We start from the raw sequence: 19047 nt of genomic DNA, 5'->3' as shown, positions 1-19047 counted from the left end.
AAAATTATATAATAAACACGATACATAACATAAAAAGATGATAAATACACCCTACAATAGAATAAATAAACATAAATATGAGATGTGGTAGCCAGATAACTTGTACAAGTGATGGCAAGAATAACATTTTCTATAATCTAACATAAGAGAAAATGTGTTACTGGGGGTAACTGTAGAAAATTATTCCTTTCGTATGTATGTAAGTAAGTTTATTCAGGTATACACAAATACAGTTACATAGATTATCATACATAACAACATATGTGTAGAGAACCTAGGATAACCCAAAAAAGTCAGTGACTTATTTCCATTGCCTTCACTCAGAGCATCATTTCTTCTCAAAATGATGTTACATGAGAATGGGAGTGTTCTTCTTTATTTATTCTACCGTATCAATGTAGAGACAACCTGTACACAATGTAACTTGTACACAAACCAGACGTGTACACTTGGTTTACAAAACTTACCTTCGCCTGGTTTGTTTACATAACTCTGCGCCTGTCCTCTCTCATGCACTCATTCTTTCTCTCTCTCATTTATTCGTTTTATCTCATTTACTTACTCCTGACCCTACATTAAGACTACAAATATTTTAAGGTAAGTAATGAGTGAACTGTATATACATTTTATCGCTCTGGGATGCTTAAATATCATAGAATATATGTGTGGGTGGGTTGGCCTGGTATGGTAGTCCGGCTGACTGCCATACATACCACACTTGATTTTTTACAATAAATACTACTCATCTCACCCTATATTTTAAGGTAAGTAATGAGTGAACTGTATATACATTTTATCGCTCTGGGATGCTTAAATATCATAGAATTGTATGTGTGGGTGGGGTGGCCTGGTATGGTAGCCTGGCTGACTACCATACATACCACACTTGATTTCTTACAATAAATACTACTTGTCTCACCCTAGATTAAGACTATAAATATTTTAAGGTAAGTAATGAGTGCACTATGTGTGTATTGTACTTTTTTATTGTTTTTTTGATGCCTGGTTCTATTGCTAACTTAATATATGTTAGTGTAAACTTGTTATCTAGTGTTTGTATGCATTTGTAAGTGGGAAAAAAAGGGTGTTCCACTTTACGGCGGTTTCCGCTTTACGGCGGTAGCCTGGAACCTAACCAGCCGTATAAGTGGGGCCTTCCTGTACTTAGTAGGAACAATCCAGTCTGAGGGACATAAGGTGATAATTGCAGTAATGTACAACCCACCACAGAACTGCAGGAGGCCAAGAGAAGAATATAATAAGAGCAACAGAGCAATGGTCGACACACTAGCCGAGGTGGCCAGGAGAGCACACATGGGGGGAGCAAAGTTACTAGTTATGGGTGATTTCAGTCACAAGGAGATTGACTGGGAAAACCTGGAGCCCCATGGGGGTCCCAAAATATGGAGAGCCAAGATGATGGATGTGGTACTGGAAAACCTCATGCATCAACATGTTAGATACACTACCAGAGAGAGAGGAGAGGATGAACCAGCAAGACTGGACCTTGTATTCACCTTGAGTAGTTCTGATATCGAGGATATGTATGAAAGGCCCCTGGGAGCTAGTGATCATGTGGTTCTGTGCTTCGACTACATAGTTGAGCTCCAAGTGGAGAGAGCAGCAGGAATAGGGTGGGAAAAACCAAACTACGAAAGGGGGAACTACTCAGGCTTGAGGGACTTCTTTCAAGACATTCAGTGGGAGAGGGAACTGACAGGAAAACCAATACAAGAAATGATGGACTATGTGGCAACAAAATGCATGGAGGCAGAGGAGAGGTTTGTTCCCAAGGGAAACAGAAATAATGGGAAGAACAGAATGAGTCCTTGGTTCACCCAAAGGTGTAGGGAGGCAAAAACTAGGTGTACTAGAGAATGGAAAAGGTACAGAAGACAGAGAACTCAGGAAAATAAAGAGATTAGCTGAAGAGCCAGAAACGAATATGCACAGATAAGAAGGGAGGCTCAGCGGCAATATGAAAATGACATAGCATCGAAAGTCAAGACTGACCCGAAGCTGTTGTACAGCTACATCAGGAGGAAAACAACAGTCAAGGACCAGGTAATCAGACTGAGGGAGGGTGATGGGGAATTCACAAGAAACGACCGGGAGGTATGTCAGGAGCTCAACACGAGATTTAAAGAAGTATTTACAGTGGAAACCAGTAGGACTCCAGGAAATCAGAGCAGGGGGGTGCACCAGCAAGTGCTGGATGAGGTACATATAACCAAGGAGGAGGTGAAGAAGCTACTATGCGAACTTGACACCTCAAAGGCGGTGGGACCAGTCAACATCTCTCCGTGGGTCCTTAAAGAGGGAGCAGAGATATTGTGTGTACCATTAACAAAGATCTTCAACACATCATTTGAAACTGGGCAACTCCCCGAGGTATGGAAGATGGCAAATGTAGTCCCAATTTTTAAAAAGGGAGACAGACATGAGGCACTAAACTACAGACCTGTATCACTAACATGTATAGTATGCAAGGTCATGGAGAAGATCATCAGGAGGAGAGTGGTGGAGCACCTGGAAAGAAACAAGTGTATAATTGACAACCAGCATGGTTTCAGGGAGGGAAAATCCTGTGTCACAAACCTACTAGAGTTTTATGACAAGGTAACAGAGTAAGACAAGAGAGAGAGGGGTGGATCGACTGCATTTTTTTGGACTGCAAGAAGGCCTTCGACACAGTTCCTCACAAGAGGTTACTGCAAAAGCTAGAGGATCAGGCACACATAACAGGAAAGGCACTGGAATGGATCAGAGAATACCTGACAGGGAGGCAACAACGAGTCATGGTACGCGACGAGGTGTCAGAGTGGGCGCCTGTGACAAGTGGGGTTCCACAGGGGTCAGTCCTAGGACCTGTGCTGTTCTTGGTATATGTGAATGACATAACGGAAGGGATAGACTCAGAAGTGTCCTTGTTTGCGGACGATGTGAAGTTAATGAGAAGAATCAAATCGGATGAGGATCAGGCAGGACTACAAAGAGACCTGGACAGGCTACAAGCCTGGTCCAGCAACTGGCTCCTTGAGTTTAACCCTGCCAAATGCAAAGTCATGAAGATTGGGGAAGGGCAAAGAAGACCGCAGACACAATATAGTTTAGATGGCCAAAGTCTGCAAACCTCACTCAAGGAAAAAGATCTGGGGGTGAGTATAACACCGAGCATATCTCCCGAGGCGCACATCAATCAGATAACTGCTGCAGCATACGGGTGCCTGGCAAACCTACGGATAGCTTTCCGATACCTCAGTAAGGATTCGTTCAAGACTCTGTATACCATTTACGTCAGGCCCATACTGGAGTATGCAGCACCAGTTTGGAATCCACACCTAGTCAAGCACGTCAAGAAATTAGAGAAAGTGAAAAGGTTTGCAACAAGACTAGTCCCAGAGCTACGGGGATTGTCCTACGAAGAAAGGTTGAGGGAAATCGGCCTTGCGACACTGGAGGCAAGGAGGGTCAGGGGAGACATGATAACGACATATAAAATACTGCGCGGAATAGACGAGGTGGACAAAGATGGGATGTTCCAGAGATGGGACACAGGCACAAGAGGTCACAATTGGAAGTTGAAGACTCAGATGAATCAAAGGGATGTTAGGAAGTGGAATAGCCTAGAAAGTGAAGTAGTGGAGGCGGGAACCATACATAGTTTTAAGGCGAGGTATGATAAAGCTCATGGAGCAGGGAGAGAGAGGACCTAGTAGCAATCAGTGAAGAGGTGGGGCCAGGAGCTATGACTCGACCCCTGCAACCACAAATAGGTGAGTACACACACACACACACACACACACACACACACACACACACACACACACACACACACACACACACACACACACACACACACACACACACACACACATGTAGTGGAGGCGGGAACCACAAATAGGTGAGTACACACACACACACACACACACACACACACACACACACACAGACACACACACACACACACACAGACACACACACACACACACACACACACACACACACATGTAGTGGAGGCTGGAACCATACATAGTTTTAAGGCGAGGTATTATAAAGCTCATGGGGCAGGGGGAGAGAGGACCTAGTAGCAATCAGCGAAGAGGCGGGGCCAGGAGCTATGACTCGACCCCTGTAACCACAAATAGGTGAGTACCCCTACACCAACCTACCTACCGACCTCGTGAACTTCAATCAAGCCCACATTTTATACCAGGAAAGCAACAAGACTAACTAATTATGTCCTGAATCAACAACTCTTAAACCATCATGCAGAACAGAGGCAAATATATTTTAGCAAAATATGTCGCCAAAACCATTCCGAAACAGAGAAGCACAAAGCTAGGACATGACCTTGTGATTGAGGCCACATCTAGCATTAGCTACCCTCACTCTGATGTTACCTGACAGATCACTTCACCCACACCAGATATTACACCTAAACTTCAACTTTTCTCAGCACTTGACTCTGGTGTCAGACCGGGCTGCGGGGGCATTGACCCCCAAAACCCTTTCCAGGTACATCACTTGACATCATCATATACACATGAAGCCTGTTGTTATATTCTTCGTACTTAATTAATAAAGCCTCGTGTAGGCAAAACATCATATTCATAAGGGTCTCTTTTTGCTGTGTCATTTTATCACTTGTCAGCTATGCCATACTTTAACCAAATATTTATTTACATGTTAAGAGGATTAGAAAATCTCTCCACAATTTCTGTCATGGAACACTGTAGGGTTAAGTTAGAAAGGGTAATGGGATTAATGATCCTAGGAAACTATCCTACATCACTCAGTGGAATCAACACTTTCTAGCTAATAATCATATAGTACTCATACCCAGTTTACATATCAGTGCTGTAGTTACTGTAATGTAATGCAGTAAATACAGTGGACCCTTGGTTATTGGCCCTTCTGGATATCTCCCAATTCAATTTTCTCCTGTTTGGCCAAAATTCTATCCCGGTTATCGGCCGTTATTTTGGAGATTGGCCATGTTGGACGCGTAATAAATCACTCGAATACATTAAATGTCTTATTTTAGGTTAATACAGACATTTTCATTAATCCATCTTACGACATTTTCTTCAAAATTATATAAGAAACATGCTACATAGTATATAAAAACATGCACTGCTTATATGCGATGTAGAGTGGACCCCTGGATAATGTAATTAATCTGTTCCAGAGAGAGCGACTTATCCCAAATCTGACTTATTCCGAATTAATTTTTCCCACAAGAAATAATAGAAATCCAATTAATTCCTTCCAGACACCCAAAAGTATTAAACAAAATAATTTTTTTACATGATGTATACATTTCCCTATACAGAAAACAATGAGACATGCTGAGTAAAACATTACTAAAATGACACTTTTATTGAAGACTTATTGATGGTTGATGAGATGGGAGGAGGGGAGAGGATAGGATGGAGTTATACTATTGTTTGGAAGGGGAATCCCATTCCATAAAGACTTCAGGTAAAAAGTCCTTTTCTGGGGTTAATTTCCTCCTTTGTTTTTTAATGCCACTAGGACCAGCTTGAGTCACTGGACCCCTGTTGCACAAAATATCTGTCCAGAGAGCTCTGTTTCTGGCGTCTCTTTAAAACTTCTCTAAAATGGGACACAACGTTGTCATTGTACATGTTGCCAACATGGCCTGCAACAGCTCTCTCTGCTGTTCATCCATAAATGCTTGCACCTTTGTCCACATTGTACAAATGTCCTTAATAGTTGAAGAAGGCAACTTCATCCATCTTTCTTCCTCCTCCTCTGAAGCAAAGTCCTGAGCTGTGGTCTGTTGGTGTTGCACATGAAGGTCTTGCAGCTCTGCAGTGGTTGATTCTTCATCATGGTCCTCCACCAACTCTTCCACATCCTCCAAACTCACATCCAACCCCATGGAATTCCCCAATGCCACAATACTTTCCACAACTGGCATAGGCTCCTCAGGGTCAGCCCCAAACCCTTCAAAATCCCTCTTGTACACATTCTGGACACAGTTTTCTTCAAGCAGAGTTCAAAGTCCTGGAAGTCACTCCCTCCCAAGCCTTACCTATAAGGTTTATGCAACTGAGGATACTAACATGATCTTTCCAGAGCTCTTTTAGGGTCAATTCAGTGTCTGAGGTCACTTCAAAGCATTTTTGAAACACTGGTGTACAGTTTTTTGAAATTTGAAATGACCTGCTGGTCCATGGGCTGGAGGATAGTGGTAGTATTAGGGGGCAAGAACTTCACTTTGATGAAACGAAACTCCGGTACCATTCGCTCTTCCAATTCTGGAGTATGAGCCAGAGCATTGTCCATTACCAGGACGCACTTGAGTTCCAATTTATTTTCCAGGAGATATTTTTTCACACTGGGGCCAAACATGTCATGGAACCAATCAAGGAAAACGTCCCTCGTGACTCGTGCCTTACTGTTTGCCTACCGCATCACACACAATTTACTCTTGACGACACTGTTTTTGGACCCCTGCTCTTCCTCATTTACATCAGTGATCTTCCAAACGTATCCCAACGCCTGAAACCCATTCTCTTTGCTGACAACAGGACTTATGTCATCTCTCACCCTAATCTTGCCACCCTCAACACCATTGTTAATGAGGAGCTGCTCAAAATATCAACTTGGATGACAGCCAATAACTTACAGTTAACACTGACAAAACCTACTACAGTGGACCCTCAGTTTGCGATGGCATCGGTATACGATAAATGCGGTATTAAATACATTTTAACACAAAAATTTTGCCTCGGTTCCCGTTAAAAAACCTGGTATACGCGATTCATCCGAGACGTGTCCACGTGTGGCCTGAACTGCCCCGTGTGTGCCAGTGTTTACAAGCCAGCCAGTGTGCTCTCATCTAAGGATACATGCAGTACATTCCATATTATCACAGTGTTTTTGGTGCTTGTTTCTGCAAAACAAGTCACCATGAGCCCCAAGAAAGCTTCTAGTGCCAACCCTTCGAGAGAAAGGGTGCTAATGACTGTTGAAATGAAGAAAGAGATAATTGCAAAGTACAAAAGTGGAGTGCGTGTATCGGAGCTGGCCAGGTTGTATACAAAACTCCAATCAACCATCGCTACTATATTGACCAGGAAAAGGGCAATCAAGGAAGCTGTTGTTGCAGAAGGTGCAACTGTGATTATGAAACAGTGACTGCAAGTGTTAGAAGATGTTGAGAGACTGTTATTGGTGTGGATAAATGAAAAACAGATAGCAGGAGATAGCATCTCTCAAGCGATCATTTGTGAAAAGGCTAGGCAGTTGCATGACAATTTGGTAAAGAAATTGCCTGCAACTAGTGGTGATGTGAGTGAATTTAAGGCCAGCAAAGGTTGGTTTGAAAGATTTAAGAATCATAGTGGCATACATAGTGTGATTAGGCATGGTGAGGCTGCCAGTTCGGACCAAAAAGTCCTAATGGAAGGGGATTCCCCTTCTAAACAATAAGTTCGACACTCTCCCCTCCTTCCATCCCATCAATCATCACCAGATCTTCATTAAAGGTAAGTGTCATGTACAGTGGACCCCCAGTTAACGATATTTTTTCACTCAAGAAGTATGTTCAAGTGCCAGTACTGACCGAATTTGTTCCCATAAGAAATATTGTGAAGTAGATCAGTCCATTTCAGACCCCCAAACATACACGTACAAACGCACTTACATAAATACACTTACATAATTGGTCACATTCGGAGGTAATCGTTATGCGGGGGTCCACTGTATTCTATTGTTAGTAGAGTACTACAAACTGTGTATGTCTTCTTCAGTTTGTGTGCATTAAATTTAACATTTCATGTAGTAAAATTTTTTTTTTCATACTTTTGGGTGTCTTGCACAGATTAATTTGATTTCCATTATTACTTACGGGGAAAATTGATTCGCTTTTCGATAATTTTGGCTTACGATGAGCTCCCAGGAACGTATTAATATCACAAACCGGGGGTCCACTGTATATTATGTTTGGTAGCAGAGCAGGTGCTGCGCAACTTAACATTAAGATCGACAACACTCTGATTGCCAGACATAATGAGGGAAAATTCCTAGGCCTATACCTCGACAACAACCTGAATTTCAGCACCAATATCCAACACATAACAAAAAAAGTATCCAAAACAGTTGGGATCCTCTCCAAGATACGATACTATGTGCCGCAAAATGCCCTTCTCACACTATACCATTCACTCATTTATCCATTCCTCACCTATGCTATTTGTGCTTGGGGATCAACTGCAGCAACACACCTAAAGCCAATAATAACCCAACAAAAAGCTACAGTAAGAATAATCACTTAATTCCATCCCTGGCAACATCCCCGCCCCCCACTCTTCATAGACCTAAACTTACTCCCTGCTCAAAACATCCACACTGACTACTGTGCAATCTACATATACAGGCCCTTAAATTCCAATATTAACCTTGACCTAAAATGCTTTCTTGATAGTTGTGACAGGACGCACAGGCATAACACCAGACACAAACATCTCTACAACATTCCCCGTGTCCGACTAAACCTTTAGAAAAATTCAATGTATGTTAAAGGTCCTAAAATCTGGAACACCCTACCTGAAAACTCTAGAACTGCAGACACATTTAACACCTTCAAAACTACCGTTAGAAAACATCTTATCTCCCTGATACACCCCGTCAACTAACTACATAAAAGCCACCTGGTGGTTCACACTTACACTCGCTCACTCACCCATTTGACTATAAGCACAGAAATACGAATCTTAATCTTAAAATAATGATTCCTAACTAGTCATAAGTTTGCCTGTGATACTCCAATATAGAAACTATGTATTGTGCCAAAACAAAAGCATTCACATTGCTAAACTCTCAAACTAGTATTTAGTCACTTAGTATTTAGTCAACTTACTCCATAATTTGTAATAATTTATGGTTAAGAATTAATCTAAATTTGCCCGAAATGCCTAGCCATGCTAAGTGTTCTAGTGCCCCCCCCTCTGTAATTAGTAGTATTTTATTACATGTAAACCACACAATAACCAAAATCTGTAAACCCCGCATTGTAATCCTTATAGAGAATAAACTTTGATTTGATTGATTGATTGATTGAACTCTCTGGGATTTTCAGAGTAATACACCAGTAAAGGCTTCACTTTGAAATCCCCACTAGCATTACTACAAAACACGAGAGTTAGCCTGTCTTTCATAGGCTTGTGTCTTGGGAGTGCCTTTTCTTCCTGAGTACTGTAGGTCATCTATGGCATTTTCTTCCAAAACAGGCCTGTTTCGTCACAATTGAACACTTGTTGAGGTTTGAGTTTTTCAGCGTCTATGTACCCCTTGAAGTCCTGAACATATTTTTCAACCAGTTTTTTGTCAGAACTGGCAACCTTGCCATGCCTTATTACACTGTGTATGCCACTGTGATTCTTGAAAGGTCTCAAACCAGCCTTTGCTGGCCTTAAATTCACCAATATCAGCACTAGTTCCAGCCATTTTCTTTACGAGATCATCATGTAGCTGCCTTGCCTTTTCACATATAATTGACTGCATAACACTGTCTCCTGATAATTGTTTTTCATTGATCCACACCAACAACAGTCTCTCCACATCTTCGATTATTTGCAGTCTCTGTTTTGTAAGTATATTTGCACCTTTTGCAATAGCTTCCTTGATCGACTTTTTCATGGCCAAGATAGTAACAATGGTTGTATGGGGTTTGTTATACAACCTGGCCAGCTCAGAGACATGCACTCCACTTTTGTATTTTGTGATGATCTCTTTCTTGAATTCTGTAGTGTTTCTCACCCTCTTTACCAAAGGGCTGGCACTAGAAGCTTTCTTTGGGCCCATGGTGACCCAAAGAAAAGAATGGAATAATAGAAAATGTATTGCATGAACACGTGGGATCGTCCTCACTAGCTGGTAAACAATGGCACTGTGGCTGTACTATGGAGTGTCGGGATTGCTCAGGCTGCGTGGATACGCTCAGGATGAATGACTTATACTGAGTTCAGTGTCGTTCACCAAGCCAATATTTTGACGTAAAAACGTTACTTACTCCGAATATTACTTATTCCGATGACGTCTTAATCCGGGGGTCCACTGTATGTTTAATAATAATTACTCTTGGGCTATCGAGTGGAGAGTCGTGTGGAGAGTAAACATTACATTTTATCTGATTCAACATTTGAGAAAACTGTGAATTTGGCGTCTTGCCCAGTAACCGCCCTTCATATGCATTTGTTTACAATTCTTGGCATGAATTATTCATTACTTCTCCCTTTGTTTATGATAGCATCTAAAGGTAGTTGTTAGAAATGATTAAATTCAGTGAACATGGTAATAATATGGCTGTGTAGTGTAGCCCATGGGGGCTGCACTACACAGAGGGGGGGGGATGGAGTTGAGGATTCCCAACTCCCTCTCCCCTCCTGCCTTCAATACGCCAACAAGAGTCTTCAATAAAGATATGTAATGTTCATTTATCATTAAAATTTGTGCCTTACATTTATTTCTCATTGCTTTCTGTATGTAAAACTATAGTTAATCTTTAGAAAACATATTTTTTGTTAATATTTTTGGGTCTGAAATGGATTAATTGGATTTACATTAATTCTTAGGGGAAATATTATTTCAGTTTTTGACATTTTCGGATTTAGACCGACCTGCTGGGATGGATTATGGCCGATAACTGAGGGTCCACTATACCATTGTAGCAGGATGAGGGGCCAGCTGTACATTGGAACCCCCAAATTTCTTGCTTTCCAAATTTGTGCTGCTGCATTATCTAGTGTTTTTTACTGAAGGGTCTCAGAGCTTTGAATATTTACAGTGCCAATTTTGTTTTGGGTTGGTGCAAAAATTAAAAAAAGGATAAAATTTTGTTCTACTGTACTTGTTGAGTTTCCTGTGCCCAAGTCTCATTTTTTCTTATATCAGTATTAACCCTTTCATTGTTTCCCATGTAGCATTGCATTATTGATGCTAGTGTCACTTATGTAGATCTACATCTTAGCACAGAGTCCTCAAATATGCTGTGAGCAGTAAGTTTTGGCCTAGACAAGAGGGAACAGGTCTGTGCAGTAGGTATGCACAGTACAGTCTCTTCTCACTTAACAACGGAGTTACATTCCTAGGACAACATCAGTAAATGAATTTGTCGCTAAGCAAGGAGCATACTAGAATGGTAGTAGGTTTGCGTCAACCATCTTTGATATTGTTTTATTGTCACATTTGCACCATTTACAACCTTTTTATTATATTTTTAAATGTTTATACAGTAGTGCATTGTATATAGCAATAAACAGAATAGAGGAAATAGCTCTAGTTTACGTTATTTAGGTATGCAGGCTGGTCAGAGAGCCTGTTGCAAGTCCGAGTCGTCTGTGAACGAGTACGTCGCTAAGTGAGGAGAGGCTGTATAAAGAAAAAGCATGCCCGTCATGAAGTGTCTATAGGAAAAAAAAAGGCAAACCAATGTTTGTCTTTGGTTTGAAGTAACAACTCTGAGGTACTTTTTAGGGTTTTACGGGCTGATTTTTAGTATCGAGTGAATGGTCAGTTTCAGATCCAAAGTAGCTCTCCTCAAAGTGGAGGAAAAATTTCATTTTGGGCAATTTTCTTAATGAAGGTTAGGCCTCCCAGTTTCCTTTATGGGTTTTTACTAGGTTTACTTAAATTATTGGGATGGCCTAAACCATGACTGACCAGTCGTACTTGGTTACATATTATTTATCTGAGAAATAGGGTAAAACTTTGTTTGTGTGAAGGCTTCAAAATGGAGGGCAAATATTATACAAGAGAGAAAAAACTGAGACCGTAATTTTCGATTAAAACAGCGACTTTGCAGTGTTTTTCGTATGTTTTTTATAGTTGTATTTGTGATTTCTTGGTCTCATTTGATAGAATGGAAGATACATTACAGAAATAGAGATGATTTTGATTGGTTTTAGTACTAGAAATGGCTTGAAACTGAGCTCAAAGTAGCGGAAATGTTAAAATTTTTGCTGATGTTCAAGAGTAAACAAATGACCTCACACGTCTAATACACACCTGCTGGTGTGTCTAATATACGTTCACAAATGTGGTGATATTATTTATACAATTATTACAGTATTGCATAACAGTAAATCTTCTACTTTTTGGTTTGAAAAAAATTCATTATGTGACTATAAAATCAAAATGGAATTCATTAGTAAAGCCGGAAAACGTAACCAATGAACAGAGGAAATGTTAGTTTAGTTCCAGGAATGCCTGCATTGTTTTTTTTTTTTTATTGTTATTAACACACTGGCCGATTCCTACCAAGGCAGGGTGGCCCAAAAAAGAAAAACTTTCACCATCATTCACTCCATCACTGTCTTGCCAGAAGGGTGCTTTGCACTACAGTTTTTAAACTGCAACATTAACACCCCTCCTTCATAGTGCAGGCACTGTACTTCCCATCTCCAGGACTCAAGTCCGGCCTGCCGGTTTCCCTGAATCCCTTCATAAATGTTACTTTGCTCACACTCCAACAGCATGTCAAGTATTAAAAACCATTTGTCTCCATTCACTCCTATCAAACATGCTCATGCATGCCCACTGGAAGTCCAAACCCCTCGCACACAAAACCTCCTTTACCCCCTCCTTCCAACCTTTCCTAGGCCGACCCCTACCCTGCCTTCCTTCCACTACAGACTGATACACTCTTGAAGTCATTCTGATTCGCTCCATTCTCTACATGTCCGAACCACCTCAACAACCGTTCCTCAGCCCTCTGGACAACAGTTTTGGCAATCCCACACCTCCTCCTAACTTCCAAACTACGAATTCTCTGCATTATATTCACACCACACATTGCCCTTAGACATATCTCCACTGCCTCCAGCCTTCTCCTCGCTGCAACATTCATCACCCATGCTTCACACCCATACAGGAGTGTTGGTAAAACTATACTCTCATACATTCCCCTCTTTGCTTCCAAGGACAAAGTTCTTTGTCTCCACAGACTCCTAAGTGCATCGCTCACCCTTTTCCCCTCATCAATTCTATGATTCACCTTATCTTTCATAGACCCATCCGCTGACACGTCCACTCCCAAATATCTGAATACATTCACCTCCTCCATACTCTCTCCCTCCAGTCTGATATCCAGTCTTTCATCAACTAATCTTTTTGTTATCCTCATAGCCTTACTTTTTCCTGTATTCACTTTCAATTTTCTTCTTTTACACACCCTACCAAATTCATCCACCAACCTCTGCAACTTCTCTTCAGAATCACCCAAGAGCACAGTATCATCAGCAAAGAGCAACTGTGACAACTCCCACTTTGTGTGATTCTTTATCTTATAACTCCACACCTCTTGCCAAGACCCTCGCATTTACTTCTCTTACAACCCCATCTATAAATATATTGAACAACCATGGTGACATCACACATCCTTGCCTAAGGCCTACCTTTACTGGGAAATAATCTCCCTCTTTCCTACACACACTAACTTGAGCCTCACTATCCTCGTAAAAACTCTTCACTGCTTTCAATAACCTACCTCCTATACCATACATCTGCCACAATGCCCCCCTATCCACCCTGTCATACGCCTTTTCCAAATCCATAAATGCCACAAAAACCTCTTTAGCCTTATCTAAATACTGTTCACTTACGTGTTTCACTGTAAACGCCTGGTCCACACACCCCCTACCTTTCCTAAAGCCTCCTTGTTCATCTGTTATCCTATTCTCTGTCTTACTCTTAATTCTTTCAATAACAACTCTACCATACACTTTACCAGGTATACTCAACAGACTTATCCCCCTATAATTTTTGCACTCTTTTGTCCCCTTTGCCTTTATACAAAGGAACTATGCATGCTCTCTACCAATCCCTAGGTACCTTACCTTCTTCCATACATTTATTAAATAATAGCACCAACCACTCCAAAACTATATCCCCACCTGCTTTTAACATTTCTATCTTTATCCCATCAATCCTAGCTGCCTTACCCCCTTTCATTCTACCTACTGCCTCACGAACTTCCCCCACACTCACAACTGGCTCTTCCTCACTCCTACAAGATGTTATTCTTCCTTGCCCTATACACGAAATCACAGCTTCCCTATCTTCATCAACATTCAACAATTCCTCAAAATATTCCCTCCATCTTTCCAATACCTCTAACTCTCCATTTAATAACTCTCCTCTCCTATTTTTAACTGACAAATCCATTTGTTCTCTAGGCTTCCTTGTTAATCTCACTCCAAAACTTTGTTGAAAATAAGAAAAAATTTGTTGATAACATCTCACCTACTCTCTCATTTGCTCTCTTTTTACATTGCTTCACCACTCTCATAACCTCTCTTTTTCTCCATATACTCTTCCCTCCTTGCATCACTTCTACTTTGTAAAAACTTCTCATATGCTAACTTTTTCTCCCTTACTACTCTCTTTACATCATCATTCCACCAATCTCTCCTCTTCCCTCTCGCACCCACCTTCCTGTAACCACAAACTTCTGCTGAACACTCTAACACTACATTTTTAAACCTACCCCATTCCTCTTCGACCCCATTGCCTATGCTCTCATTAGCCCATCTATCCTCCAATAATTGTTTATATCTTACCCTAACTTCCTCCTCTTTTAGTTTATAAACCTTCACCTCTCTCTTACCTGATGCTTCTATTCTCCTTGTATCCTATCTACCATTTACTCTCAGTGTAGCTACAACTAAAAAGTGATCTGGTGTATCCGTGGCCCCTCTATAAACATGTACATCCTGAAGTCTACTCAACAGTCTTTTATCCACCAATACATAATCCAACAAACTACTGTCATTTCATCCTACATCATATCTTGTATACTTATTTATCCTCTTTTTCTTAAAATATGTATTACCTATAACTAAACCCTTTCTATACAAAGTTCAATCAAAGGGCTCCCATTGTTATTCTGGACCCTATTTTGAAACTGGAATATTTTGAACTTTGCATTAAATTGGCCAAATTACCAATTTCCGATCAGTTTTTGTATTTGAAACAGTTGACTTGGTGAATTCTTGTGCTCAGTCAATAGAATAGAAGTAATACTAGTGAAATAGCTAAGAATTTGGTTGACTGGAATAATGTAATTGGCCTAAAATGGGAGTCAAATTAGGCAAAATCGCCAATGCGTAAATATCGCTGACAAATCAAAATTCACGAAGCATAATTTCATCAATTTTCTGTCATATTTCGTACAGAAAAAGATTCTCTACCATTTCATAAGAAAAAATAAAATTATTTTTTGAAAATTCTTGGACATAGGTGCACACTTTGAAATTTGGCCTCTGGACTCTGAAAAGGTTAATGAACAGAGGAGAGGTTGCTTTAGTGTCTGGAATACCTACAGTGTTTATTTTGGAATCTTTTTTAAATTGGAATTTGTTGAATTTTGTGCACTTTATAGGGTAGTTCTGATAGTTGAATAGGCAGTTTCTTGCATTTCAGTAGAATGGAAGGGATAGTAGCAAAATAGCTGTGTTGAGTTGAAATGAGCAATGAAATTGGCTTAAAATAGGATTCAGCAGGAGAATTCACAAATTTAAAAAATATTGTTCCCAGAATACCAACTCTGCAAATGCATAACTCCGTATGTTTACCATCAGTTTTGCATTTTTGGTGTCATTGTCTTCAGAAAAGATTCTCTATCATTTCAGAAAATATATATACTATATACGTATTTTTTTTTTTTTCAAATTCTGACAGTCAGCATTTTTAACTTGGGGAATTACACCAGTGAAAGGGTTAATGTGGTTAAAACAAGATGTAGAGAGATATGGCCTTTGAAATTGGTCATGATCAAAAAGGAGATGGAAATATCCCCCCAAAAAATTCCTTATCTTTAATAATAGATTTTTTTGCTTAGGAGAAAATGATGCTTGTGCTGAACACCGGTGTGAAAATGGTCAGTGCCGTGCCCGTCAGCATAATGGTGGTTATCGATGTAGGTGCAAGAAAGGATGGAGTGGCAAGTTCTGTAATAAAGGTAACACAACTGCATCATATCTGTAGTCGCAAAATGCGAAAGTTAATATAAATAATAAATTATGTCAGTATTATACCCAAGACAAGATAATCACAAAAACAATATCAAATACGCAAGATAGCAATAGTGAAAAACATACTGTACTTGAAAGGTCCAATATTTTCGGAGATCTCCCTGCAGACAAAAGTGTCTAGAGAACCTTTTGACTTTTCACAGTGTATACAATATGTGTCAAGCTCCTTCAAACCAAACTAATTCTTCACATTGTGTTACTATATGCATGGATGAATGGCCTTACTCAGAGAAGTAAATGGCCTTTGTCCTTAAACATAACTTTACTTTATAACTTTTATTGTATCCTTCTATGCAATGTAATGGTTTTATTAACCATTATGTATGTACAGTAGGGCCCCACTTATATGGCAGGTTAGGTTCCAGGCTACCACTGTAAAGTGGAACACCCTTTTTTTCTCCTTATAAATGCATACAAATACAGTGGACCCCCGGTTAACGATATTTTTTCACTCCAGAAGTATGTTCAGGTGCCAGTACTGACCGAATTTGTTCCCATAAGGAATATTGTGAAGTAGATTAGTCCATTTCACACCCCCAAACATACACATACAAACGCACTTAAATAAATAAACTTACATAATTGGTCGCATTCGGAGGTGATCGTTATGCGGGGGTCCACTGTACTAGATAACAAGTTTACACTAACATACAGTGGTCCCTCGTTTATTGTCATTAATCCGTTCCTGGAAGTGCGACGATTGTCGAAATAGACGATTTTCGAATAAATTTTCCCCATAAAAAATAATGTAAATACAATTAATCCATTCCTGACATCCAGAAGTATTAAAACAAAAATTTTTTTTACATGAAGTAAAACAATACAATGGGACATGATGAATGAAACATTAACAGCATAACACTTGCCTTTATTAGCGATTCTTCTTAGTGTATGGAAGACTGGAGGAGGAGAGAGATTGGATTAGTTACTGTTTGGAAGGGGAATCCCCTTCCATCAACACCTCAGGTACCAAGTCCTTTTCTGGGGTTACTTCTCTTCTCTGTTTCTTAATGCTACTAGGACCAGCTTGAGAGTCACTGGAGTCTTGTCTCACAAAAAAAGTGTCCAGAGAGCTCTGTTTCTGGCATCTCTTAAAAACTTCCCTTAAATGTACCAAGACTGTCACTGTACAAGTTGCAGATATGGCTTGCAATATCCTTCTCAGGGTGATGTTTCTCCATAAATCTTTCCATCCTACCCCACATTTCAAAAATCTCCTTAATTTCTGAAGAAGGCACCTTCTTCCATCTCTCTTCCTCCTCCTCTGCAGCAAGATTCTGAGCTGCGATCTGTTGCTGTTCCTGCTGAAGCTCTTGCAGCTCCTCAGTAGTTAGCTCTTCATTGTGGTCCTCCACCAACTCTTCCACATCTTCCAAACTCACATCCAACCCCATGGAACTCCCTAATGCCACAATAGAGTTCACAACTGACATAGGCTCATCAGGGTCAGCCACAAACCCTTCAAAATCCCTCTTGTGGACATAATCTGGCCACAATTTTCTCCAAGCAGAGTTCAAAGTCCTGGTAGTCACTCTCTCCCAAGCCTTACCTATAAGGCTTATGCAATGGAGGATACTGAAGTGTTCTTTCCAAAACTCTCTTAGGGTCAAGTGAGTGTCTGAGGTCACATCAAAGCACCTTTGAAACATTGCTTTCGTGTAGAGTTTTTTAAAGTTTGAAATGACCTGCTGGTCCATGGGCTGGGTCATCCAAGTTTGGAGGATGAGCAGGTGCATTGTCCATTACTAGGAGGCACTTGAGATCCAATTCTTTTCCAGGAGGCAATTCTTCACATTAGGGCCAAACACTTCATTGAACCACTGGACGAAAATGTCCCTCGTGACCCATGCATTATTATTAGATCTCCAAAACACACACAATTTACTCTTCATAACATTGTTTTTCTTGAACACACTGGGATTTTCAGAATGGTACACTAGTAACAGCTTCACTTCGAAATCCCCACTAGCATTAGCACATAACAAGAGCGTTAGCCTGTCTTTCATAGGCTTGTGTCCTGGCAGTCCTTTTTCCTCCTGAGTAATGTGGGTCCTCTTTGGCATTTTCTTCCAAAAGAGGCCTGTTTCGTCACAATTGAACACTTGTTCAGGTTTCAGTCCTTCAGCCTCTTTGTACTCCTTGAATTCACTTGTGAATTTTGTAGCTGCAATTTTGTCCGAACTGGCAGCCTCACCATGCCTTATCACACTGTGTATGCCACTACGGTCCTTAAATCTCTCAAACCAACCTTTGCTGGTCTTAAATTCACAAATATCAGTACTTGTTGCATGCGATTTCTTTACCAGATTGTCATGCAACTGCCTAGCCTTTTCACAAATAATCGACGTCATAAGACTATCTCCTGCTAATTGTTTCTCGTTTATCCACACCAATAATAACTTCTCAACCTCTTCGAGTACTGGTGATCTCATTTTTGTCAGCATATTTACCCCCTTTGCAACAAGAGCTTCCTTGATTTCCTTTTTCTTGGCCACGATGGAAGATATGATTGTACGGGATTTGTTATACATCCTGGCCAGTTCAACCACACGTACGCCACTTTCATATTGTTCAATGATGTTTTTCTTAAATTCAGTCATATTTCTCATGTTCTTTACCAAAGGCTTGGCACTAGGAGCTTTCTTTGGAGCCATGATAGCTTATTTAGCACTTGCAAGCACTAAAATGAATGGAATATTATGGAATATTTCGTATAAACAAGCGAGGGGACCGTTGCTCACTGGTAAACAATGGCACACTGGCTGGGAAGGGAGGCCGAGGCGGCTTAGAGCCGTGAGTACACGTCCAGGACGAATGACGATTAGCGAGTCAACTGACCATTTGCGAGCCAATGTTTGGACTAAAATAACGTGACGATTTCCGAAAAGGACAACTATCGAGCCAGATGATTATCGAGGGACCACTGTATATTAAGTTAGCAATTGAACTAGGCATAAAAAAAAACAATAAAAAAGTACAGTAC

General features: G+C 40.5%; 1 protein-coding gene across 1 annotated transcript in view; it reads left to right on the top strand.

Moving 5' to 3' along the window:
* Window positions 1–19047, top strand: part of LOC128696874 (protein slit) — a gene marked incomplete in the record, with an annotated part of 659908 nt that overhangs the window by 624979 nt on the left and 15882 nt on the right. Inside the window, 1 exon segment of the mRNA XM_070096038.1 lies at window positions 15872–15991. Within this exon segment, the coding sequence (XP_069952139.1) occupies window positions 15872–15991 (120 nt within the window).

This window comes from Cherax quadricarinatus, chromosome 52 (assembly GCF_038502225.1).
Source record: "Cherax quadricarinatus isolate ZL_2023a chromosome 52, ASM3850222v1, whole genome shotgun sequence".
Taxonomy (NCBI): Eukaryota; Metazoa; Arthropoda; class Malacostraca; order Decapoda; family Parastacidae; genus Cherax; species Cherax quadricarinatus.
This window is presented reverse-complemented; position numbering and strand designations above follow the sequence as displayed.